This window comes from Rattus rattus, chromosome 8 (genome assembly GCF_011064425.1).
Source record: "Rattus rattus isolate New Zealand chromosome 8, Rrattus_CSIRO_v1, whole genome shotgun sequence".
In the NCBI taxonomy this organism is placed as follows: domain Eukaryota; kingdom Metazoa; phylum Chordata; class Mammalia; order Rodentia; family Muridae; genus Rattus; species Rattus rattus.
In genome coordinates, this window is record NC_046161.1 from 19,040,573 (window position 1) to 19,067,386 (window position 26,814).

Sequence of the window (26,814 nt, forward strand, 5' to 3'; positions counted from 1 at the left end):
TAGCGATCGACATTGTCACCATATCTTATTATATTAAAGGCGCTATCTGCACTAAATATCTTTACATTGTCTACTACTCCGGTGGGCAAAAAGAAACCTGTGAGAGTGGAACCTAAAATGAAGCAGACTAAATTCATGTAAAGCTAACTTTATTCAGAGCAGAGACGATTTATACTGGAGGCACTGGTCCAGAGCCTTCCTAACACCTGGACCCTTCACTACCGGCTCCTCGTGTTGTGGGTGACCTCAACCAGACCTTTTATTGCTGCATCATAATTGCAGTTTTGCTCCTGTTATGAATTGGGTGCAAATGTCTGCTATGCAGGGTAAGTGATACACAATCCCCAAACGGGTCACAACAGCAGGTTGAGAGCCACCCCTGAGGTTAAGAATGGTCACATGAGTCACGGGTACAGCCACAAATCAAAAATACCCCACATCGCTGCACGTCGGTATGGCATAGCAACAGCCAGTTGTAACGTGGACAACCTAAAGGCAAATACACCCCTGCACGGGGAGGGGGAAACCGAGTCACAAGGACTCTTGTCTTGTTTTCTTGGACTTAAGACACCCAGAATTTCTCCTCCAAGACTCGTTCTTGGACCACGTTCCAAATGTCCATGACATGGTGACTACTTGCCCTGCATGTTTGGCAGCAGGAAAAATTTTGTCGAAGCCATCCTGTGTTGGTAACACAACCGGTTTTACTGTTTTCTACGATTAAGCTAATGGCTCTATCTAAAAACAGTGACTTGCTTAAATGATCGGTCTAAGTGACACAGAAGATCTTCTTTAATGCTGAAATGTCCACAGAGCATATAGCTGCTAAAGAATTCTTACCAGGACTCCTTCTTGCACTGCTGGGGCGTAGTCAAAAAAGGCCCAAAGCAATATAGAAAATGTCCCTCTGAGGGAGGTTACTGAAAGGCAATTTTAGATATATTAGTCTACTGTAGATTTTTTTGCTAGTAGTAAAGATGTCTTTGTGGCAACCAGTGGTTTATTATGTTATAGTGATTTTGGTGCCAGAAGTGGTTTTAAAGACTTTTAAGGACCTCTTGAAAGGACTCTCAAGGTTCATTTTCAAATTCCTAATTTTCCCTGGCATCTTTTACCTGGAGATAGAAATGGGTCAATGGAATGAAAGTCTTGGTTTTGTGTATGGCAGTTAGCAGGAAGAGAGAGGGTCTGGACTTTGGTTTAGAGCCGACCGTGCGTGCCTGGGAGGGAAGACCCTGTCCAGTGAGGAGGAGCCTGAGCTGTACACAGTCATCGTGGTGCCAGAGCCAGCTCAACTGCCCACAGAGCGGAGTTTTGACTGGAGGCCAGGCATGGGTTCAGGGACAGGAGGCAAAAGCGTGGCGTAGCAGAATGCCTTTAGGCCACTGTCAGGAGGATCTTGTCAGTCATCCTAAGATGTTTAGTGGGGGCCTCCCCGATCGGCCTTCCTGCCCTGGGTAACCTTTTACTGGAACCTGCCTGGGTCCCTTTTGGTTAGTCCCAGCGCTGCTGTCTTCTGTGCTGGTGCTGGTCCCCCAAGCAGCAGCGATGGTCCTAGAATGGCAGCCTCGTGACATTTGTAAAAGGTGACACCCTATTTCCCCAGTCTTTGTACTGGTGTAGCTCATGCAATTGCTTTCCTGTAGAAAAAGGGGGACGATGCCATTTCTTTGCCTTTTGGGTTTTTTATTTATTTTTTGTTTTATTATTATTATTATTATTATTATTATTATATTGCTATGTGATACTGAAATAGAACTAGATAAACCTCACAGCTCCCCCAAATCACTCTGGAGACTAGCTTTATCAGCTTTTGCCCACGGCTCAAGACTTGGCTCAAGCAGCTGAAGTGGCAGTATCTTCTCTCATCCCAGGTAACCCCTGCCGTGAGCTAGGGGTTCCAAGGCCCAGATCCTCTCCTGCAGAATGTAAGGCAAAGGAAGGGACATTCTGGTCCTTTACCTCAGATCATCAAACAGGCCCGCACTGCAGATAGACCTTACTGCAGGTTACCCTATTCCTGGTACAGGACACAGCACCTCCCACGCCAGCTTGTCCAGTTGTCTCAGTCCCTGGAGGAGGCTGTCGAGAATCAGTAGCTCATACCTGGAGACCTTGTTAAAGCCTTAACTGGCTGCCACTGCCCGTCGTACACAAATTCAAACGCTTTTGCACGGGGGCTGGGAAGAGACCGTGGATGTCACCGGTTGCCCACCTTTTGAAAACCTGTTGTCCGAAGAGCTCCAAGGAGCAGGTCCCCAGCAGCCAGCTGAGCGTGCCCAAAGACACCAGCCGGCTGAAGAAGCACATCACCCTGCTGTGCGACAGGCTGGCTAAAGGCGGGCGCCTCTGCGTGAGCACCGATGCTGCGGCCCCGCAGGCCATGGTAATGCCAGGTAAGAGTCCTGCCGCCCTCCCCAAGGACGGCGCTCTTCCCATTAGGGAAATGCGCCTCCAGCTGCACGTGGGTTTGAATCTCATATTAAAGTGAGGATAGCCAAGAAAATTGCTTTCACGTTTCTCCCCCACATATCCTGTGGTAACCACGTGGGTAAATATTCTCCGGGCATTTGCTTGCTAGGCATTTCTAGAATGGTATGTCTTCTCTTTTCCTTGTCTCTGTCCTCAAATATATGATCCATTTTGTTTTGCTTCTAACCAATAAAAAGGGGATTAGAGAATAAAAGTGTTTTTAAGGAAAAGTTTTACCAAATGTGATCTCAAGATACTGCATTTCATGAATGTAAATAACACGATACAAGGAATTAATGTGGTCCAGATGAGTTAGGTCCTGTCTGCTGTTTGCCCGGACTGTGATCTGAGGAAAAGACCCAGGATCACAGAGGTGAGCAGAGGACCAAGGCACCTGTGGTCAAGGTGGGGGAGAGCCCCAGCTGGCCTTTGTGGTCCTTCACTGAGGTCCAGACGGCTAAGCTTGCCTTGCCACAGTGTGGGTCCGAGTGGTCAGTCACACTGCACTCAGGCCCGATTCTCCTTCCGACCTTTCAATAGCGGTTTGAGGAGCAGGAGCACGATGCCAGTGAAGTCATTATGCCCTGCAGCTGTGGCAGGGTTTTACTCAAGCAAGGGCCACAGACTGAGAGGTGACGAGACGCTCTCCTTCTTTCACTATGGCTTCTATCCCCTGAGCTGATTTTCTGCTGTCGCCTTCTTTCCCTCTTAAGTCAGAATGCCCAAAAGAGGGAATGTGGGTGAAATCTTCTAAAGATAAACACGGAGGCTGTGTAACATTATCTGATAAGCCCAGGCTTCAGGGACAGACAGACCAGTGTTTGGATCTTGCTTCTATGCCTTTCGACTTAGCTGCCCCCTCACCCCCGCATTGGTTTCCAACCCTGCTGTCTTCCTCTAGAACAGCAGTTCTCAACCTGAAGGTCATGACCCCTTTGGGAGTTGCATATCAGATATTTACATTATGATTCATAACAGTAGCAAGATTATAGTTGTGAAGTAGCGATGAAATAACTTTATGGTCGGGGGTCACCACATTGTGACGTTAAAGGGTTGCAGCATTAGGAAGGATGAGACTTGCCGTGTGTGTAAAGCACTTGTCAGCGTGCTTGGAGCAGAGGCCACAGTTAGGACTGCTGTTGCAGGTAGGTATGCGCGATCCTTCAAAGCCGGCTGTGTTCTCAGGATGCTGCGTTTGATTATTCGAAAAAACATTTTTTTAACATAACTACATACAGAACCCAACTTGTACTTCTGAAGAGTATTTGGTAGCTGGTCTGTTGGTGGTTCTTTATGGGGTGGGGAGGGTGGCACTTGGCGTCTTGTCCTTGTCACATCCTCTTGCTCTTCCTTTTGATCTCCAGTCTATCCTCTGCCTGCCTTCAGAGGGGTATCTTCCTAAGAAGTGAACATTAAGGCTCAGTGATGTGTGACCTGAAAGCTCTTTATCCTGACTGGCACAGAGTATGCACCTTCCCTCCATGTTACACGGGAAAACATGTGGGATACCTGGAAGGAGTGGGGGAGGGGGGACTCAGCTCACCTGACCTGGCAGTGTCTTCAGTCACCTGGGAGATGGGCTTCTGGGCATGTCTGTGCCAATTACCTTGATGTAGGAAGACTCACCTTAACTCTGGGCTGGACCCTTCCCGATGCCTGGACTGTGCAAAGTGGGAAAGCAAGCCAAGTGTTAGTAATCATCTGTCTGATCCTGGCTGTGAGTACAGAGTGACCCACTGTAGTGTCTGTCTGCCTCCTTTACTTCCCCACTATTATTGACTTCACCCTTGAACTCTGAGACAGAATAACCGTCCCCTCCCTCCCTCCCTCCCTCCCTCCCTGCCTTCTTTCCTTCCTAATGTTCATTTTGCCAGGACATTTCTATCACATCAACAGGAACAGAAAGAAAGAAGAAAACAGTCTCCTGTCAGCTGAGGTGGTTGCCCAGGCCTTTCTGTGCACCCCAGTCTGAGTCTGGCTGGGAGCAGAAACCCAGAGTTCCCGCTAGACACACTTACTGCGTATGCAACTTGTGCCATTTTTCTGCAAGTAACTAAGCAACCGGAAAGTTGTGTGTATGTGTAGGGTTTGGAATATTTAACCTATCAATGTAAAAACTCTGTATATGTGAGAGACAGAGGAAAGGGGACAAGTAGGAGGAAGAAATAGAGGCTGACAGGAAACACGTTTGTTCCCAGCCTAGGAGTGCTAGCCAGACGGATCCCTTCCTGCCCATCTGGCTGAGCACTTTTCCCCAGCTAAGTGGAAGCTGAGTGTGCTGGAGTCTGCTGTCAGTCATCCCATCCCTCTCACCTGCTGGTGACCCTCCCTCCCCTGTGGGTCTAATTGCACCACGAGTAATTGTGAGCAGCTGTGCCCGCCCTGTCCTTCCTCATCACAGTGCTCACTGTCACCTGAAATCCTTTCCTCCCCCAATTCAGAATCGTCACACATTTCATTCCTACACTTAGCTCATTCTTGAGGGAGACAAGACATGGAGCGCTGTTGCCCTGTCACCACAGAAAGCAGAAGCAGGAGGAAGTCTAGCCCAGAGTTAACACCGTCTCTGGAAGTGTTAGGCATGGAATAGACATCCTGGCCAGCTGCACTGTGCTCTAGGCCACACAGACCACAGCAGTACTAACACACTTCTCACCTCCGGGATAAGCTGTTCTGCATATGGCCTCCCCTCTTCAGCTTCTCCAAGTCTCCTTCCTTGTCTATGAGGACACAATGTCCCAGGAAACCATGCATGTTTGTGCTTACCGTTTCTTGTCTCTATAGGTGGCATGATGCTAATGTAATGGGAAAAGTAAGAGGTAGCATGAGTTAGTTCTGCTTCCAGTCTTTAATTGTTCAGCTCACAACAGCAGTATAGCTGGAAGAGCTGACCCGGTGTAGCAGGGCGCACTGGTGTGTTAGGAGAAACAAGGCCGCAGGGGAGTGTTAGAATAGCAGGCACGCAGTGGAGTGCTGTCGAGTTGGACGAGTCTGTGGGGTGGGGGTGTCAGAGTGGACTGGATTAATGAGCACACAGGCAGACACAAGCTTACTTTAAGGTTTAGATAAGAACTTAGGAATCATCTGGTTCACCTCCCTCACTTAACAGCTGAGGTAACCAGGGCCCGAGAAGTCGCTGACTAAGTGGTTGTATTAAAAGTCAGGAGTGTGTGTAATTTTACCATGCCCCGTATTAAAGTGCAGATGGATAAACATCTCCGAATAGAAACCCTATGGTGTCGGCTAGCCTTGGGACTTTATGAGGCGGGCACTCTGGCCATGCCCTTTCAGTTGCTGCAGTGAAGGCCGGGTGAGAGCGCCTCCCTGGAGGCCACGGTCAGAAACTCTTCTGCTACTAGCAATTACATCATGGCCTTTAAACCTCCTTTCACTGTTGAGAGCATGATATAATTACATTATGTCTCCTTTCCTTTTCCTCCCTCCTAGCCCTCAAACTTACCTTTCCTTGCTGTCTTACAAACTTAGGACTTTTTCCACTAATTGGTGGTACAGTATGGAGTGTGTGTGTGTGTGTGTGTGTGTGTGTGCGCGTGCGTGCAGTGGGTGTGTGTTACGATATAATTATATTATTTCCCCTTTCCATTTTCCCCCTCCACACCCTTCTTATATCCTTCCTTGTTCTCTTTCAAATTCATTGCCTCTTTTTTTTCATTAATTGTGATTATGCACACACACACACACACCACACACACTCCTAATTCCTAAGGACGCCTTCTTGGTCTATATAGTATTACTTGCGCATATATTTTCAGGTCTGACCATTTGAGACTGGGTAACTAAGTGCTGTGTCTTCTCTAGGGAAGACTGTTTCTCCCGCTCTCAGCCTTCCGTAGTTGATGCAGTTCTTGGTGTGGAGCTGAGGCTGTGACATTTCCTCCGTCCACTGTGGCACGTCCATTGTGTCTCCTCACCTGGCTCATGCCGCCGAGACTTTACGGCTATAGCTTCTACCATTACTGGGAGACACAGTCTCTCCTTGATCCTGGTTCTTCCTGTCTTTCTGCCTGGGCTCCACAACTCTGTTAGCTGTAAAGAAAACTGAAAACCTGAAATTTTCAGGTAAATACATGGAACAGGAAAAGACCATGTTGAATGACGTAACCCAGACCAAGAAAAAGAATTTGCCAAGTATTCTCCCTCATCTGGGACTCTCAGACCCAGACCCTCAGAAGCCTGTGCTCGTCCTGCGGGCCTCTGCTTGCCTTTGCCATCTCGTGTGCAGACTTCCACGTCACCCTTTCTGAGCGGATTCTCTGTAGGGCAGCAGGGCAAGCTTATGCTACCCTAACTGGATCCCTGGTCCCTGCATCTTCCTGGATGGACTTACATCTCACAGGGAGCGACCTTTGTTAACGTATTCTAACTCAGTTCTATACATTCTGCTCCTACAGCAGGAAGACCACTGGATGTGTGTTTGTTTTCTTTTTCATCAAATGTGAATGATTTAATGACCTAGCTGGTCTTCTCGTATAGGACTGTCATTTGCTTTGTCCCTGCCTGTGCGTGTGGCTGAGAGATTTGGCTTCAGCTGCTATGGAGAGAGAGACAGAGACAGAGAAAGACAGAGACAGACAGAGAGAGACAGAGAGGGAGAGAGACAGAGAGAGAGAGAGACAGAGAGAGAGACAGAGAGGGAGAGAGAGATTCAAATATTTGAGTGTATGTGTGTATAGATATAAACAGTCCATACAAGAATGAAACTAACACATATCTGGAACATCATAAGCACAAAAGTTATTTTCCTCTTTTCTTTCATTTCTTTAAATGTCATTCTGTTCACCAGTGAACAGTGTGTTAAGCGATACTCTTAATATGGAAGCATGGTGGGCAAGAGTCATGGGTCCTGAAACAGGGATGCCAGAAAAACCTTGACCCAGACAAAGAGCTTGCAGACAGCCCAGGATTGGCAGCTGCCCCCAGGGAAAGCAAGCTTCAGGTGCTCACAGGGGCATGATGGGGCCAAAGCCTCAATGATCAATGAGGAAGAAGCTAAGTTAGCAAGGAAGGTCAGCCTTTCCCTGGATGGGGATCGGGGAATATAGTACTTGGAGATGTGATGTGGACCACACAGACAGCAGCAGTTTCCGCCCCTTTGTTTCTTTAAGTGGATGGGAGAAAGCACAGGTGCAAATCTGCGTGCAGTAACCAGTGCGGCCTTTGTCCTTCCTGACAGAGAGTCTTCCTACGCTGGCGTCTTAAGCTGGAGTCAGTGCTGGAAGAGTTCAGTGTTGTGTTTGAGACTTCCGGTTTCAGTTTAATTCCCTGGACTTTCACAAGAATTCTGTCAAGACATCTGTGGTTTACTTTCATACGGTTAGCCTGGTTTAACTTATAGATCTTTTAAAAACATTTTACTTCATGTGTTTTGCCTACATGTTTGTCTGTGTACCATGCGTCTGACTGGTGTCCCTGAGTCACAAGAAGTTGTCAGATCCCCAAGAAATGTGAGCTGCCATGTGGTTTCCGGGAATCAAACCTGGACCGTCTCAAAGAGCAGCCAGTGCTCTTAGCCACTGAGCCACCTCTCTAACTTCTAACTATTGGTCTTTGAATTTTTATAAGTTTGAAGCCTTGCATTAAGGGAATATAAATGAATTCCATATGGAAAGGGCTCCAAAAGAAATCACTGATCGACTTTTGAACCTTTTTTTCTACATAGACTATTATACTTTTTTCATAGCTTTTTAAAAAAATATGGATTTTCAAAGTAGGAAAATTATCTGTGTTGTTTTTGTTTTCTCAACTTCTACATAGAGGTATAATGGTGCTTTATTATAGAGCTTACAAAATTAAAAGTAGCAGTACATGGAAAATGCTTAGCAAGAACCTGACACATCACAAATTCTCACTAAATATGGGATATTAATAAAATAATAATAACAAGAAGAGAGGAAGAAGAAGAAAAAAGGAGGAGGAGGAGGAAGAGGAGGAAGAGGAGGAGGAGGAGGAGGAGGTCCCAAAGCTACTTAGAAGACTTTTACCAAAGGTCAACTATGACATTAAATGGTATCTCAGTTAGGGCTCATCTTGATAAAACACCATGACCAAAAGCAAAGCATCCTAGGAGAAATGAGCTTGTTTGCTTTAGGCAGCAGTCCATCAGCTCCTTGACCTGTGGGGTAGTGCCTGAACCAGGTCCCCTGGGTAGTTCACACACACACATTCACACACACACATGCACACTATGCATGTTATATGGGTATGTATGCATTTATGCATATGCTCGTGAATACCAGAAGACAACATTGAAATTGAATTGTCTTTCTCAATAACTGTTCATAATATTATTTTGAGATAGGGCCTCTTTGATGAACCTAAATCTCACCATTTGGACTAGCTAGTAATAATTAGTTTACAGGTCAGTTATGGCTTGATTTCCCCATATTTTCTGACTCAAGCAAGTGGTCTCTTCAGCAATATGTTCTTAAAGTCACATTCTGTGTAGGGAACCAAGAACATTGGCAGTAATGTTTGGTTATCTATGGGAGTTTGCTGGCCAACTGTTCCAAATGTGTCTGTTCTTAACACTGGGTCTTCTATTTCTTAGTCTATGGCAGCTAGTAGGAGCATTGTTGTCTTGTTATACAGAAGGTCTATTTAAACTCTATCAAAATATATATATATGAATATCTACTATATATGATAGATATATATCATATATGATATCATGTATGTATCTACCCATCCATCCATCCATATACCCACCCATCTATCCATCCATCTAGCCATCCATCTACCCACCCATCCACCCGCCCACCCATCCATCCATCCACCCATCCATCCACCCACCCATCCATCTGTCTATCCGTCTATCCATCTATCCATCCATCCATCCATGCATCCATGCATCCATGCATCCATCCATCCATCCATGCATCCATGCATCCATGCATCCATCCATCCATCCGTCCGTCCGTCCATCCATCCATCCATCCATCATCTATCTATCTATCTATCTATCTATCTATCTATCTATCTATCTATCTATCTATCTATCTATCTATCATTCATGTATATGAAGCTATATAGTAGTAAGCTTCCTTATGAATTTTCTAAAGGTCTTTAGTGTTAAATATTCCTTCTTACAGCCCTTTCTGTCCTCTGTCCTCTTTACTGTGCAAACCAGGATGGCCTCAAAATTATAATCCTCCTACCTCGCTTGTTCAGCTTGTACCTATTGCTTTATGTCTCATGTATTTTTCTTGATATTATTTTATTATTAGTTATTGAATATTTACTTTAATAGTTACATACTTGGATCCTTTCTTGAAATATATAAACTGTTTCTGATAGCAGAATACTTAATTTGTTTAGTAATCTTGTAACTAACTGAATCATGATGAAGCTTTCTGTGCATATGAACTCCCTTAAAAGAGTGGATCTACTCATGTTACCTCCTTTCTTTAAAAGATTTGACAGTTTTGCTATCTACTGTATTAAATCAAAAGTTCCAAAGTTGACCCATGCTATCCAGCCAGCCATGTTCCCTGCATTTTTGTCTTTAAGATTTTTTATTATTTTATAATAAGATTATTATTCTCTAAATACTCTGTACTTTTTCCAAGTTTCTTTGTTTTGGAATTTTTTTGTATTTTATGTTCCCCTAAGTATGTGGCTCTGAGCTACAGGGGTTTTGAAGGCATAGCCGACATGCTCCAAGAGAAATTCCTGGGGCCTTCTTTCCTGTTATTCCCATCCCCTGGGGATATGACCATTCTAGTCCTTTCCACAGCGTCCTACTGTTTAATATTTATTCCATTTCTCATCCTTAGGTAGAAGGTCTTCAAAACTGTATTCTTCTTCATCTTGGTACTTGATTTGAATCTCTGCACAGATACATAGTTGGTTTCTACATTATATTGTTAAAGTTTTAATTTTAAAATAATTACAGACCCACAGGAATATATGAAAATACTGTAAGTAATCGGATAGGCCACTCACCCAGGGTCCTTTAGTGGAAGCATCTTAGACAACGATAGCATAACACCCAAACCAGGAAGTCATTGACCTCTCGTGGACTTTGAGAATGAGTTAGAGGAGCTTTTCATTAGAAAGGGTGAGCCTTGCTCCAGATTGGTACCCGGAAGCCGGGCCTTGAGAAAGGATGGCAGTGGGTGTAAGACTCTGAGAAGACGTACAGCTGTGGGCAAGCTGGCTAAGGCTCAGAGTACAGTGAGAGCGGGGTTGATTGGTGAGCAGCCGTCGACAGCAACACGGAGGCTGGACAATAACGACTGCACACCGTGCTGATTCGTGGCAGTGGGAGGTATTGAAGATGGAGGAGCTCCATGTGACCTGCGAAGCAGTGTTTTAGAAATGTTAATTTGATGGTGGTATTCAGGATCATGGAGGTCTGAGGTATAAGACAGCACTTTAACCAAGGTTTAGGAATGCTGGCGGAAACAAAGTTTGTGAGAGAAATTTGTGGTATGTATAATGCGTTTTATTTCATTTACAACGCACTTAAAATCACGAATGCCCGTACAAGAACAATACATGTGACATGTAGACATGAGAAACTTTACAAGTGAGATCGAGGCCGGAAGATGACTTCTGGCATTTGTGGGTCAGACCCTACCAGTGATAGCTCTCAACTGTTGAAGCTTCTGAGGGAAGGAAGTCAGAGGAAGTGGATAACACAGGCTTTGAGTCTTAGTCACCGAGCAATGATTAGATACAAGAGGATGACTGGTGAGAGCAGTGGATTTCAAGGGAGTAAAGAGGAGGAGGTGCCCGAAAGATCAAGGACAGCAGAGGAACAGGAGACTCTGAGTGGGGGGCAGTGTAGGAAGGCCAGTGCAGAACAAGCTACAGTTAAGTTTTACATTTTCATTATGTTTTCTCTTTAAAAACTCTATTTGGGGGCTGGAGAGATGGCTCAATGGTTAAGAGCACTGACTGTGGATCTGAGTTCAATTCCCAGCAACCACATGGTGGCTCACAACCATCTGTAATGGAATCTGATGCCCTCTTCTGGTGTGTGTCAGAAGACAGCTACAGTGTACTCATATATAATAAATAAATCTAAAAACTTTATGTCTGAAGGTTACATGTTATAGCAAGGTGGGAATGCCAATATCTGGTGTTTATTTTCAATAAGAAGCCTTGGAGAGGTACAAGAAATGCTCTAGGAAACATGGAAGCTGAGTGGAGTTAACACTGGAGAACCCAGTGGGAACCCAAGTATACAACTGACAGATACAGAGATTGAAAGAAAGGAGAATGAGGGCAAATACAGGGGTGTGTGTGAGAGAGGTGTGTGTGTGTGTGAGTGTGTGTGTGTAAAGGAGTGTGAGTGTGTGTGGTGTGTGTGTGTGTGTGTGTGTGTGTGTGTGAGTGTGTGTGTGTGTGTGTGTGTGTGTGTGTGTGTGTGTGTGTGTGTGTGTGTGTGTGTGTGTGTGTGTGTGTGTGTGTGTGAGTGTGTGTGTGTGTGTGTGTGTGTGAGTGTGTGTGTATGAGTGTGTGTGTGTGTGTGTGTGTGTGTGTGTGTGTGTATGTTGAAATCTCCTAAAGACTGGTAAATGGTGAAATTAGAAAGTAAAGGTGGGGGTTGGGGATTTAGCTCAGTGGTAGAGCACTTGCCTAGCAAGCACAAGGCCCTGGGTTCGGTCCCCAGCTCTGAAAAAAAGAAAAGAAAAAAAAAGAAAGTAAAGGTGATTTGCAATAATCACGGAAATGTCGAGTTCAGCCAGGGGGCAGTTGTGTAGTAGCTCGCTTTTCCTTCCTTCCTTCCTTCCTTCCTTCCTTCCTTCCTTCCTTCCTTCCTTCCTTCCTTCCTTCCTTTCTTTCTAACAATGTTTTTAATCTGAAATAAAATGAGGTGGCCCCTTGTTCTTAAGCAGTTCATTGTTACAGAATTGTCTTTAAAATGAAGTCATCTTGAATAAGTAAAGGAAACATTCAGTTATAAATAGGGTGCACATTCTTCTCTGTCATAATGGAGTCTGTGAGGAGAGGAATGAAGGATTAGGGGAAGAATATTTGAGTCTAGGATTAGAGCTGGATTTGACAAGAGAAGCAATTGGGAGGCACTGCAGAGGAAGGCCTACCCTCAAAGACGGGAGAAAACAGCATTATCCCAGTGTGTGCTTAGCAAACACTCGTTGATAGATGTGCTGGCCAGTAACTAATTACACTGTGATGACCAAAGACCATGTTCTTGGAAGAAGAGCCATTAATAGAGGAATAAAATCCCAGGGTTTGGGGGTTGGGGGATGAGGGTTGGGGTTGGGGAATTTCTTTCCCTGCAGATGTTTAGACTAATATGGCACTCAACAGTCTGAAGATAGTTAGGAAGAACCCTGCCTCAATGCTGGGAGATAAACCGAAGACCTTAGAAAGGACATTACTGCTCTTAATTCTCACTCCTGTCGCGTGACCCTGTGAGCCCACATGTACAAGGGTCAACATGTAGAATGCTCACTTTCAGCCTCACCCAGCTGTACTGAGAGTTACCTTTTCTTTGGACCATTTGGATTGGAAATATTGCAGTGGGATCCTAACTGTGTGCTGTTTTCAGTATCATTGAGAAGTACACAGCTGAGCCAAGTGGAAGGGTCCCTTAGTCACCCTCATGGAGGACCTTTTCTGGGGCTTCGTGTCATGTGAAAAATAACCATTCTCACATAGTTACTGATACTTGTGAGCGTTTTCTAGTATAAGGGTGAAATTTGATATTTATTTCAACAGTTTCTGACAATAAAAATTAAATTATGAAGGATTGCTACTGATTAACCAAAGACATGTAGCCCCTCCTCCAACCCAATTTTTAAAAATTGCATTTATCTTTACTTACGCACTTTACATCCTGCACACGCCCCTCTTCCCTGTCACCCCCTCTCATAACCCTTCCCCATCCCCTTCTCCTCTGATTGGTGGGGGCCCTCCTGGGTATCCGCCCACCCTGGCACTTCAATTTTCTACAAGGCTAGGTGCTTCCTCTCCCACTGAGGCCAGACAAGGCAGCCCAGCTAGAACAGACAGGCAACAGCTTTTGGGATAGCATCTGCTCCAGTTGTTCCGGACCCACATGAAGACCAAGCCTCACATCTGCTATGTATGTGCGGGAGGCCTAGGTCCAGTCCATGTGTCCTCTTTGCCCCAACCCAGTTTTTATCCTCTGGGCTATCACCCATATCTGCTGTCATGTCAGTGAACCTGTCCTCAGTGTCACACTGTGCTGGCTCTCCTCAAATTTATAATAGAGACGTATCTTGTTTTCTTCCCTCACCTTTTACTCCTCACTCCTACCTCCTTTCTGAGGAATTACATTTTTAACCACAAGATAAATTGTCTCCCTCATCAATAGAAACTCATGAACAGTACTGAAAGGATACTCTTTATTTTTTCATTTTCTTTTGGATCTTTAGGATGGTTAGAGAAGTGATTTTAATTAAGCTGTTCTGGAACCAGGCACTCAAGTAAGATAGTCATTAGTTTAGATGACATTGTTTTCTGTAACGAGCTGCTTCAATACAGGAAGCATTTGTATCCGTGAGGGCAGATCCAGGGACATGGCTCATGCCCTCTGCTTTCTCATTTTTAATGCTGGCCTGACTAGAAACATGTTACTTCTGACGCTGCCCAGCCATGACAGCAAGGGTGACGCTCTTTCAGAATCGTCGCGCTAGATGTAAGCAGTCCATGTTGCCAACCTTTTAAAACATCTTTCCATGATGAACTTTGAAAAGTTTTGAGTCTTTTCATTCCAACAAGTCACTGAATGGTCGAACTCTTCTGGGTTGCATGTAATATGGCTAACAGTTAAAAGTTAAAATGAAGCCAAGTCTTCAGATTCTAACAGGTCTCAGCGTATATAGATATCCCGCTAAGAAGGAAGCATCTTTAAGCTGTGCTATCTCTCTCAACTGTGTCTTTTTAATTTATTTTTCGTCTTTGGAAGTTTTATACATTAGTGTAATGAATTTTAGTCTTTTCTCCCCTGTTACATTGTCTCACCAATTATATATTTTTAACTTTCCCTTTTAGTTTGTTAAGTAATTTATTCTTATTTAATGCATCTCATTTGGCTTGGGTCTTAGTGTGCTGTAAGTCTGCTCTCTGAGCCGTGCTTCTGGGTCATGCGGAAAATGTTACCGAAAAGTTCTGTGGTGCTTTTGGAAGCCGAGGTTTATGCTGACCCCGGCAGGACAGTTTTATTTAGCACAGGTGTTTGCATGTTGGCACTACTAAGATATTTTTGGCATTTGTTAAAAATAGCCTTGGAAATAATTACAGTCACAGATAAGCAAAGGTGCCAGGCCCAGGTCCCGGCAATGGTAGCTGTAGGCAGAGACAGCAGCAGGTGCCGAGGGCTCGGGCGTGAGAAGGCAGATTGGTGCGTCACCCTCTGTATGGAGAGTGTCCTTGGTGGTCCTTACTGCATACTGTACACAAGGAGTGGAGTTGGTATCTTCTGCTTAAAGATTCAGTAAAACCCCTAATTGCAGTATTTTAAGAACCAAATGTATCAGTCTGTAGAAAAAAATCTATTCTTCTATCCTTCATATTTTACTTCCACTGGAAATGACATTCTCTTCCAGGCCGAGACTGAGACAATAGGGTGAGACTTGTTGAGTGCCCACTGTACCCCAGGTATCTCTCTCTCTATGTACCTGAGTGCAATCAGCCCAGCACAGCCCCTGCCATCGAAGACTTTCCTTTCTGGAGGGGGCCTTCAACACCCAGGGCAATGACTCTCAGCACTGTGTACTGGAGAAAGTGCGATGGGGAAAGGTAAAAGGGGAGAGGTGGGCTGTCACTCGTGTGCCTAGGACTTCCCTTTCCCTCTCTGTTCCTCCCTCAGTTAGGAAGAACTAGGGCTATTTAATCATTTGAAACAGATTCCTTATATGACTCGTTAAAATTACTGGGTCTCTATAGTTTTTTTTCTGATTAAAGAATGTGTTCAGTTTCCAGAAAAGGAGTCAGACTAATTATAAGGAATGTTTTCTAATTCATAAATATATTTGAAAAATATATGCAGTAATTATTAAAACAACTTGTACCATAAAATGTTGAGAAGATCTTTTGACCTTACTATTATTTTAGTGCCGTGCTATCAGGCACAACCGGATGCTGCTCTCTCTTGCCAAAGCTGCCGAGACTGATGCCACTGGGGGTAGAGCCTTGTTACCCACTACTTCATCTCTATGATCAAACACAACTGGAACACAGAAGTTGCCTAACAGTGCTTAGAATTGGCTTGAGTGACACTGTATTTATCTCCTTTTCCTCCTTTCCATGTGACGTAGTTCTCTACCCTGCCCTCCTCCCTCCCCCAGGCCACCCACTTTCTCTTCCCCTGCCCGCCTCTGGCCTACTGGTTCTACTCCTGAACCTTATGGAACGCTCCCCTAGACTCCATGTCAGTTTCTAGCTCTGACTTTGGCTTTCTTGGCTCTACTCTGGAACTAGAAATTGTACAAATTAATGGTTAAACTGACCCTGTTTCACCTCCTTTCATGAAATGTACTTCTCTGATAATCAGAATATTACTCACCTATATCCTAGTCATTTTCAATCTCATTTAGAGCAAAATTGTTCTCCATTGTTTGCTCAAGTTGACTTTTTCCTTAATCCATGCATTAGACTTCCATTCATCATATGCTGTGAAGTGCAAGTCAGGCCACTGCACACTCCACTCCTATCCGTTTACTTCAAAATTACCCTGTGAATCCACTCACTTTTGCCTTCACAGACTTGTAAATACACCATCATCTTCATGTGCTGGACATTGGTGATTAGTGAAGAGAGGCTTCCTGTCCTTACGGCGTGTCTATTCGTGTTGAACAGTCAGATAGTATGCCGTTACCCAGCTCGAGAACGGAGTTGTGGATTGTATGACGTATACAAGGCTCATGGCAGGTCCTCCAGTGGATATAAGGAGCAGTCTGGTGTAGCTCTGCTGACAAACTGTCTTCCTCTCTAAAACCAAGCCGTGGAGGAGTGTAGCTTTCGATCAGCATCAGGCTGGAATCCTGTCTCCTTGCCTCCTCCATTTCTCCTTTTCCTTCTTATAGACTCTTTCTTGATGCTTGAGAAAAAGAGTTAGCAGAAAGGTAAATCATGTGCTTTTTCCTTCTATTCTGAGACAGAGAATTTATGTGCTAGCTATCCAAAAAAAAAAAAAAAAAAAGACAGAAAGCCACCAAGTCCTCACCAATGGGACCAGCATGATTTGATGCACGCTTTAAGAAAGTACTGTACCTGCAGTGTGGGGATAAAAATCTGGGCCTGCAATGAGACAGCTAGGTCTATTGCAGGAGCGTAGATGAGAGGCCATGTGACTGGGTGAGTAGCAGAAGAGATACAAATAGACTGAGGAATCCTTCAGAGGCTGGAGTACACAGGCCTCGGCCTGTGATGGGCCTGTTTGCCGTGAGGTAGATGAGAGTCAGAGGTGGCTTTTGACTTAGTTGTGAACTGGCGGTCAGCATTGCTGGTGAGAAGGAGGGGTCCATGAGCAGTGTGGGGTAAGTGGATTGGGGGTGCAGAATCTCAGTTTGGCTGTGCTTCATCTGAGAGGCATGGCTGTACCTCCGGGGGTGTCAGGACTGGATCTCCAGAGAGGAGTCTGAGCTGCACTGGACTGTCAGGGACCTGCTCATGGGTTCAGTGCTGGATGGGTTCCCTTGGGTGGGGAGAGCAGAGAGAAGGGGCTGAGCTAAGCCAAAAGGCCTTCCAACATCTAGAGGTCAGGTAGAGGAAGGGCAGGAGCCCACATCGAAAATCAAGGAGAAGCAGCCAAAAATGAGCAAGAGGAAACTGACAGAGTAGCCACACGAAGCGGAGGAATGCAGGCTGCCCAGGGCTGGCAGATGGAGCGCGGCCAGAGGCACAGGCGAGGGCGACATGGATGACCTGAGATCCTCATACACTCCTAACATGGCTTCTGTACGTTCATCCTCTAACGTGCTTACTAGAAGTACAGTCTACGTGCATCATCGTAAACTAGTCTGTGGTATATAGAAATAGCAAATTTAAGAGCCGTGTGACCCAAATGAGCCCCTCCACCTTAGGCGTCCTTCAGCGGGACACAGGGTAGAGTCGTCCTCCTCTCCTACCCAGGCATTTTGCTTTTACCTTCCTGGCATCCTTTCCCATCCCCTTCTTCTGTTTCCATGGTGGGGAATAAAGTCTAGGCCTTGAGCATTTGGGCCTCCTCCTCCTCCTTTTGACCTTAGCTCGGCTAGAGAGCTGTGTTCACTCCTTCCTAGCCTGAGTCTCTGCTACTATAGCCAAGGAAACAAAGAAAGGATACAGTGTGACTCACACGACTTACACAGTACTGCTGAACTGTGGGTCAGAACACTGAGGGGTGGTTCCCTTCCTCATAAAAGGAGGATTCTGGTGGGGAGGTAGTGGCTGGAATGAAGATGCTGTGTGACCAGAGCAGACGCCGTTGGCCATTGCTGTTTTCCATGCTAAAGTAACCACACTGATACTCAGGTGCAATATGAGGTAGAGACTGCAAGCTAGGCTTGGTAGCTGTCCAGACCAGGGAGCCAGCAGTGCAGGTGAAGATGAGAAGATGACAGGGAACTGTCTTAGGAGACAAAATCTATAAGGGTTAGTGGTTACCAAAGAAGAGGGCTGAGGAACAGAGACCTCGAGGAGAGCTCCCGATGGCTGGTCCCAGTTGACTACGCGCCATTCATACAGGGGTCATCCTTGAAAAATGACTAACTTCAAAGGAGAGAGATGATGAGTTCGCCAGTGTCTGTGTTGGCCTGAGAGCTTGTCTCGTGTCTGCCTTAACTGTAGGGTTCCTTTCCCAATGACTGCTCACTGCTTTGCTGTTTGTTGAAACTCCTAGCAATTTAATAATGTTAGTGATTTCATATGATCCAACCCAATGCTTGCCGTCAGCGTTTCACAGTGGTTCTTCCCATTACTTCTCTAATTGTCGTGTGCTATAAACGAGGGTGTAAAATCTATGTTCAGGGGTTGGGGATTTAGCTCAGTGGTAGAGCCCTTGCCTAGGAAGCACTAGGTCCTGGGTTTGGTCCCCAGATACAAAAAAAAAAAAAAAAGAACAAAAAAAAAATCTATGTTCAGTGTAAACAATCAATATGTTTGTTCACACAACTGATGACACTTGGCAGCATTTGGTGGCATGGTCTTCTACGTATTGAGTTACCATTGCCACTAAAGTATTTCCTTGAGAATTATAGGCTCAGTTCACTGTCTATAGAAACACATTAGAGAACACAGCAGCAAGGACGAGCAGTTCATTAACAAAGCAAATGATACCCTCCAGTATCCTAGTCGAATGTGTTCAGTAAACGTAGCTATTTCCTAGCTCCAGTTGTGAAGCCCCCAGTGCTCGTTACGGTAAGCAGCGTTCAGCTGGACCTCGAGTGATGCACACCGGGTGGTGAGCCAGTGACAGTTGTTTCCACTCAGAAAAGCTGCTTCTTGTGTGTTTTTTCCCCTTAGAACATTATGAAGTATCATCTAAGCTTGTGTCTTTAATAGAATCTGATAGTCTTCCTTTTACTGTTTCTCAAATTAGCCTCATAGATTTCAGCATTGGAAAATCAGAATTTTATTTTCCCAGCTGCTTAAATGTAATATATTAGAAGACAGGGGGACTGTCCTGAGATTTTATAGCCTAAATAAATCTATTTTAAAGGTGTGCTGGTCAGAGGCCAGGTGGCATAATGGGATGACATATGAGCTATTCACATTTGAAGGCCTGGCACTAAATTTCTCTTGGGATGCCAGGAAAATGACTTTAGAGGTGTCAATTTGCTGGAGTCCTTGGTGGGCATCTGAGAACATCACAGAACTGCTGTAATGTCTAATATAATGTATCCTCTGTAAATTATATTGCCACGTTAGCCACCTAAGGTACAAAAGGGCAGTTTGAATGACTTTAGGAGGCATTCCAAAACCTTGTTTTAATGAGTAATGAGACTTACAAGCAGTCTACAAGAAGGTCTAGAGGCTCGTGTGAAGGACTGGGGATTGAAATTTAAGCTGCTCTGTTTCTCTAATCTTTATCTGGTTCATCAGTTATTCAGCGAGTATTTACTTAAGGCTGCTTTTTCTGAGCCCCTGTCATCTCAGGCATGGCTTTTATAACAAGACCCAATACCTTGCCTCTCTCTCCTTGGCTGTAGGTCTCCTATAAATGCCAATAATAATATTTCACAGAGGTATTATGAGGAACTTATTAGTACTCTAAAATGCTACGGTAACTTACCTTGAAGACTTGTAAACTCATCTCCCAGGCCCCAGGTGTTTGATGGCACTGTGACCAGGAGAGCCTTCCCTGCTTCTCATTAGCATCCGCTGTCTGACTAGATTTCTAATTACCTAAAAGACGATCGTTCATTCATTCATATTTAATGTCTGAGTCAAAGATTTCCTTATTGTAGGAATACAGTGTATGGCTAGCCAGAACTCTTCCTGAATTTGGAGAAGTAAATGCTCAAAGGTAGTGTTAGACTCTGAATGTATGTATGTATGTATGTGTGTATATGTATGTATGTGTGTATGCATGTGTGTATGTATGTTTGTATATGTATGTATGTATGTATGTATGTATGTGTGTATATGTATGTATGTGTGTATGCATGTGTGTATGTATGTTTGTATATGTATGTATGCATGTGTGTATGTGTATGTATATGTGTGTATGTGTATGTATGTGTGTATGTATGTATGTGTGTATATATGTGTGTGATGTATGTGTGTATGTATGTATGTTTATATGTGTGTGTATATGTATGTGTGTATGCGTGTATATATGTGTGTGTATGTATGTATGTATGTATGTATGTATATTTGTATGCCATGACACTCATGAGAGGAGAACTCTCAAGAGTCACTTCTTTCCTTCCATGATGGGGTCCCAAGGTCCTCAGACTCGGCAGCCGGTGCCTGTGTCCACTGAGCCATCCGGATGGCTCCAGATTTACCTCTCACATCCTTCACCCATTTAACCCCATTCCCTTTTCTCCTAGCCCTACCCTCTGAACAAGTGCTCTGATTAGTAGCCTATTGCCAGAGAAGGCTCTAGAAGACAAAGCAGTGATGGCAGATCACAGTACTGCCACTCGGCTGGGCAGTGTTGGCTCTGCCCCCAGTCTGAAAGGGTCAGCCTTTCCGAAGCAGCCCATCTTGACTGATAACGTTCCAAGCAGTTTCGGGATCTTTCCACAGGGAGGAAGGATCTTTTCATCGACTGCAGGATTCTGAAAGGCAAGTGGTCTCACACTTGGCCCCTTGAGCCTCAGGCTTTACTTTCCCTTTCTCTGTCACCGTTCCAACATCTCATGTGAAGGAATGAGAATCAGTGAAAAACCCCTGGGCCCCAGTGTGCCAGGTTCTAGGCTGGTGCCGGTGGCCAATTGCTTTGCCGAATTGAGGCAAGCTCAACTGGATACAATGACTTATTAACCAGAGAGGTGATTGGGGGTAAAATAGATCATTGTCATTGTCATTGTCATCGTCATCATCATCGTATCGTCATCGTCACTTTGACTTGAAGATTAAATTACTGTATAATTCTCTAGTGAGTACTTACCGGTAAACAAATGGTGAATGGAGAGACAAAGACTTGGCCCTAGTAAAGCATCCATCCTAGCAGGGAAAGGAAATGGTGGGAAACAGCAAACATGAACTGAGGTACAGCAAGCCCAGAAATGTGTCGCCGCCACCTTGCAAGTGGCCGAGGGAGAGCCCAGAAGCCAATCAGTGAAGATGTGCATGGGAGGGGAGACTGGAAAGATGGACTGAGGCAAAGGCACGCCAGGTAAGTGTGGGGGTGGGGTAGACAGTCTAGACATAGGCTGAAGCACAGTCAGACGTCAAGGAGGGAGAAAGGAAGCCAGTGCTAGGACTGCTGGTAGAGGTGGGCGGGGTCTCAGTCCAGGTGGAGGGGACAGTACTGTGCAGAGCCAGTGTGCACACTCCAGGCCACTGTGAGCGGATCCGCAGCGTGGCGAAGAGCACATTATATTCAAGGGCTGCAGCCACTCCGTGCTCAGGCATTTATCACTTGAAAGTGGAGGAGCCCAAACATGCGAGAGCGTCTAAGAAAATGAATAATTTAAGGGGAGGAAAGCATGAATAATGGGCTTCAGAAAAAGAAACTTTGCTTGTGATTAGAGGTTTATAATTTTCATCTCACAGCAAAATATATCTGGCTGCCGCGCACGCCGACTGACTTCATCGAAGCCCAATTAGACCCAACACATTAGTGTCTCGATGTGCAGGCTAAAGTCTGGCTGCTTGTGTCGAGCATTAAATTTTAATGCATTCAGCGTGAGTGTAAGTGGCCACAGATGATTCACAACGCTGCTCTCTCCGTTTGGTGAAAACGATTGTTAGCAAGAGAGTCGTCCCAGTGGCCACAGTGGTCTCGAGCCGATTTCCTAAACATTCCTGTGTTTGTGGGAGATTAGAAATAAACTCGGCCTTGGTGGTCGGTAAAGCACTGTGATAATTGCTCCAAAACCACAGGAAATTTGATAATGATGAAGTAGCACTCAGTGACTCCTGACGCTTCACTTTTAAATCCCCCACGTCAGGAAGGTACAAGCCATAAAAGGCTGCTCTTGGAGGATCGAGTCAGCCAACCATGAGGAAAGCTGGGATACATGAGACTCAGTAGCCTGAGAGGAACTCGGACGCTCACTGGAGCCGGCCACTGTCCCCATACTGAGGACTCTGTCAGACACCTACCAGCCCCAGCCCGTTTCCCAGGGAGACACCTGTGATGTCAGTGCTCGGCGTTCCTCACAGCCTCCCTAGATCTGCCTCAGCTCACAGTCTTGTCCTAGTCTGGGCTTTCTCCTCAGCCCTTCCATCAGTGAATCACACGGCTACTACTCCCCTCCTGCAGCCCACCCTGCTGCTCCCCTGCTTATGAGCGCCATCTTGCCTACTGCAGTGAGCTGACTTCTGTGGTCCTCTGCAGCTTAGTCACTGTCTAAGGTCACTGCCCCTCTTCTTAGCTTCCCGTGCCCCTCTCCACCTGTGGCATATTTCACCCATTTGCCTATTGGCACGGGTGTAGGGCCACACTCCTAACCCAGCCCCGACTCCAGATCATCGAGGACAAGGATTCTGTTTCTTGCCTTTGACACTGGCAGCTCTCAGCCAAGTCTGTGAGAGACGTTTAATGGAAGATGAATGGGGGAAGACGGTGTCTCTCTTTTAGGCCCTGGCATCACAGAGAACCGAATTCTCTCCAAACGAGTCTAAGTGCCGTCCTGGAAAATTCTAATGAGCAAGATGACAAAACTTCTTCCTTGCCACCACATTACAAGCAATTTGACTGCTGATCTTTCTAAATGAAAACATTTTTACAATCCTTTTATTTCTTCAAGGAGCTCAGTTCAGAACTGCCTTAACTCTATGGACGCCACAGGAGACGCATCCATTAACTATTACAAAATTAGCCACACCTGGGGGAGGCTGCCGTTCAGGTGCCCTAGGAAGTGCATTTACTTTGGCAAGGTCAAAAGAGGCTTCCTGCTCCTCCTTGGTTTGAATCAGCTTCAGTGAGGTAGCAGGAGACGTAGTTAGACAGCAATCGTATCCTAGGACTGAAAGATGAAGTCTCCATTCCAAATGTCCAGACCTTTCTGTATCTGAAAGCACAGTAGGAAAGCAGATGCTGAGAGAGGCCTCTCTGGGGACAGGCTTCCGCTGCCTCTCGGTCTTGTGCTCCGTTTTCTCAGCAGCCTCTGCTCCGGAAGGGCTTTCCTTAATGTTCACTTTAATCCCCCCTGGTGCAGTTCAATCTCATTTCCCTGTATCCTGGTCTCACTGGAAATAAAAACAAAACAAAACAAACAAACAAAACTCCCAACAAAGCATTCAAGCCCTCGTTTGTTAGTCGATGCCGACTGCCCCAGATGGCTTTGCTTGTGCACTAAGTGTGACGCTAAGTGTGTCGATGCTTGCCCTTTCCTCTGATGCTGCTCCCTACAGACTCTTGAATCTAAAGTGTTCTTTGCAATACCAGGGACGATAAAATTCAAATGCAGTACTGATGTATACTGATGGAGAAAAGGTTCCCACTAATGTAGTGTTCCAATCCTCATACTGAGGGCGATTAGAAACTGCAATAGCTACTCAAAGGAAAATAAAGTGTGTCCTTCCTGCATCCCTGGAATGGTATCATGTAGGCAAAGTTTTAATCTGCCGGCCAGACAGAATCAATCTTAAATCTACCCCAAATTAAATTCATTATTTTCTACTAAGTTAACTACAAACCCTGCAATTGTGAGAGTCTCAAATCCTACACTGATCTTGATGTGTTTAATCTACAAAAATATAATGGGCCTAAAACTGTATCGATCAGAGCAAGAGAAGAGAGAGAGAGAACCATTGCTAAAGCCCGTGGGTCACGATCACTCCAGTTATCTTGCATATCAGATATTTACATGATGATTCATAGCACTATCAAGATTACATTCATGAAGTAGCAGTGAACCAATCTTATGGTTGGGGGTCACCACACATGAGGAGCTGTATTAAAGGGTCACAGCATCAGGAGGGTAATTTTGCTCACAGCTGACTCTAACTATCTCATCTTAGATGACTGTGTGGTGCTGTAACTGTCAAAGGAACTGTGTGTTTTGGGTCCCTTTCTCGGCATTTTATAAGCAGCTCTTCACAGTGGTTGAGTGTAAAGTTGAGTCTTCTGTGATTACCCCAATCTTCTATGCCTGTATGTTACAGGCCGGGGTCAGCTCAGCTGCAGGGCATGCGGTGAGTGACGGAGACAGGGTAGGAATGCTGTCCCGGTCCATGCCAGTCTGCACCCATGGCTACAGCAGCCAGGAGGGGTGCAGGAGCCGATCTGCCGGTGCTTCCTGCAGCCTCACTGCAGGACTGCAGTGACGGAGAAAACAGCCTTTTAAACTGCAGGTCTCCTCGCTGCTGCCAAGAAGCCCAGGAGCTTACTGGAACTTACTCTTATTCATTTCAGCTTTGAAAGAGTTGGGTTCCCACTCCCTCTGCCCCACAAAAACAAAAAGTGCCTGGAATTCATCAATTAAAAATACTTCATTATGTTGTTGAACCTTGCTTTAAATAGTGAAGATTGCTTTATAATGCTATCCCCTACTCCCACCTCCACCCTCTGTGTGTGCACGTGTGCCTGTATGTATGTGTGTGTGTGTGTGTGTGTGTGTGTGTGTGTGCATTTTACTCACCAATAAGAGAGAGCCACACCCTTTTTATTTTCATCTTGAGTCACTTCGCAGCATGACCTCCCTGCCCTCTGCGGGCTGGCCACCATTCATGGGTCCACCCCCTCCCACCATGTTTGGAACGCTAATCCGGAATTCTTTTTGTATGGCTGGCACTAGAAAGCAGCTTTATAAGGCAAGCATCAAACAATCAGTTGGAGGCAACAGGTTTAGGAGCATGAGAGGCGGTGGCCTGCATCCATATCCTGGCCTATCTGTTAGGTTCCTGTGAGCTTTTGAGCGAGTTCTCAGCCGGTTAGCGTGGAGCCTGGCTGGCATGTGGGCGATGCTCCGATCCCGGCAGCGTCTATTTTACTGTGGTGGTTATAATGAAAAATGATCTGTTTCTTTTCTGTGTCAGATATTCTAAAACTGTCACGGAAGATTACGTAAAGAGATCCTTGGCCGTTCCTTTAAAGACCTGGTGGGTTTCTTTTGGAAAGGAGGTGCACTGTGTGTGCTCACCGTGCGATGAGAACAACAATGTCACAACCATTCCCGGGTGCCGTTTTTACCAAATATTTGAGATGGGGAACAGATCCAGACTGTTTCTCTAAAATCTGAACTTATCCCTGGGAGATAATCTCTCTTTGTGAGGTAAAAACAATGATGATTTCTTCTGGATTGTGGAGCTGCCCGTTGGGGATGCTTGGCTGTAGCCCTCTACTGCAGAGGACTTCGCACTGTACTGTAGGTGAGGCTACCCGGGGAACTGAAATAACCCAAAGGCTAATACCGAGCTGAAATCTGCTCCCGTGTCCTTTGTCAACAGTGGTTAAATCATTCACTTCATAAGGACATTGAAATGTCAGGAAGGCTATGGAGGGCGGGTGTAAGGTACCTTATCCCGTGTCTGGGTGGGGCATGCATCAAGTCTCTCTCTCTGCCTATATAGTCCAGAGGTACCAGGCCGTGCAGTTTCCTTGACGGGAAAGCCAGGAATGCTGCTGCTCCCATTGCAGTAGTCTCTCTTTGGGGCTGACCTGGGGACTCGAATAGCAGCCATCAGCTAAGAGTCAGAGCAACGTCCACAGCAATGGAACACAGGCTGGTCAGTCAGCCTCTGGGATGAGCTGTCTTGTTATGACTGTTAATACGGCCACAGATAAACCAACACATCGTAGGCGTCAGGGCAGCTTGTATTTTTAGGAGCGGAGTGGAAGGGGAAGGCACCGTGGTGTACTGTTTGACGTAAATCACCTATTTACTCTCAAGGGATGAAAGAAAAACCAGAGCAAGTGCTGACTGCAGACAACATCTGGTTCAGTTTTATCTCCAAGTGTCTATTTAGCTTTGTTTCCACTAGACGTATTCTGTTGCTATCTGCCTTCACCATCATAAATTCCACTGTACCCTTCACATATTCACACATTTATAGACACAATATTGATATGAGCCAATGGGGAAAAGGTCAGTTCTTGCTATTAGGGTGTTGGCATGTGCGAGGTCGGTGATGGACGTGCTAGAGACAGCAGGGGTTTTTAATGTCTATGCTTCTGTGTTTTAACGTTTATATGTTACGATGTGAAATATTTAACTTTATAATTCATAATGTATAATACACATATTACGGTGGGGTTATTTCACAAAAAGGTAGGATTTTAAAAATATGTCTTTAATTGAAATAGAATTACATTGCTTTCCCTCCCCCCTCCCTCCTCACAACCTCTCCCAATTACCATCCCTCGAACCCTCCATGTTCCCCTTCAAGCTGATAGCCCCTTCTTTTCTTTGACTGTTGTGTCACATACATGTGGATTGGACAACCAATCAATGGCTCCTTGCTGGGGGATGCTAATGCTCCTCCTCCCCGCAATCATTAGTTACCTGTAGCTCTGGCCAGGGGTGGGGCCTGCAGAGTCCCCGCCTCCCACGCCCTTTGACACGCTGTTGTTTATGTGGGACACTTCAGGAGCAGAGAGCTTTCTAGCACACTCCTGGTGTCCTGACGCCTCGGTTCCTTTTACCCTCTCCTCCGAGATGTTCCCTGAGCCATAGCTGTAGGAATTACGGTGTGAGCGGATTTGTTGGGGCTGGGCTCCCCATGATTGATCTCTGTATCGTGTGCATTCGTGGTTGCTATGATGATCTCCATTCGCTGTAAAGA

The 26,814-nt window shown here is 45.5% G+C and overlaps 1 protein-coding gene across 1 annotated transcript in view; it reads left to right on the top strand.

Moving 5' to 3' along the window:
• Positions 1–26,814, top strand: part of Bbs9 (Bardet-Biedl syndrome 9) — a 405,125-nt gene that overhangs the window by 341,985 nt on the left and 36,326 nt on the right. The window contains 2 exon segments of the mRNA XM_032909494.1: positions 2,178–2,199; positions 2,201–2,396. Coding sequence (XP_032765385.1) covers positions 2,178–2,199; positions 2,201–2,396 — 218 coding nt within the window.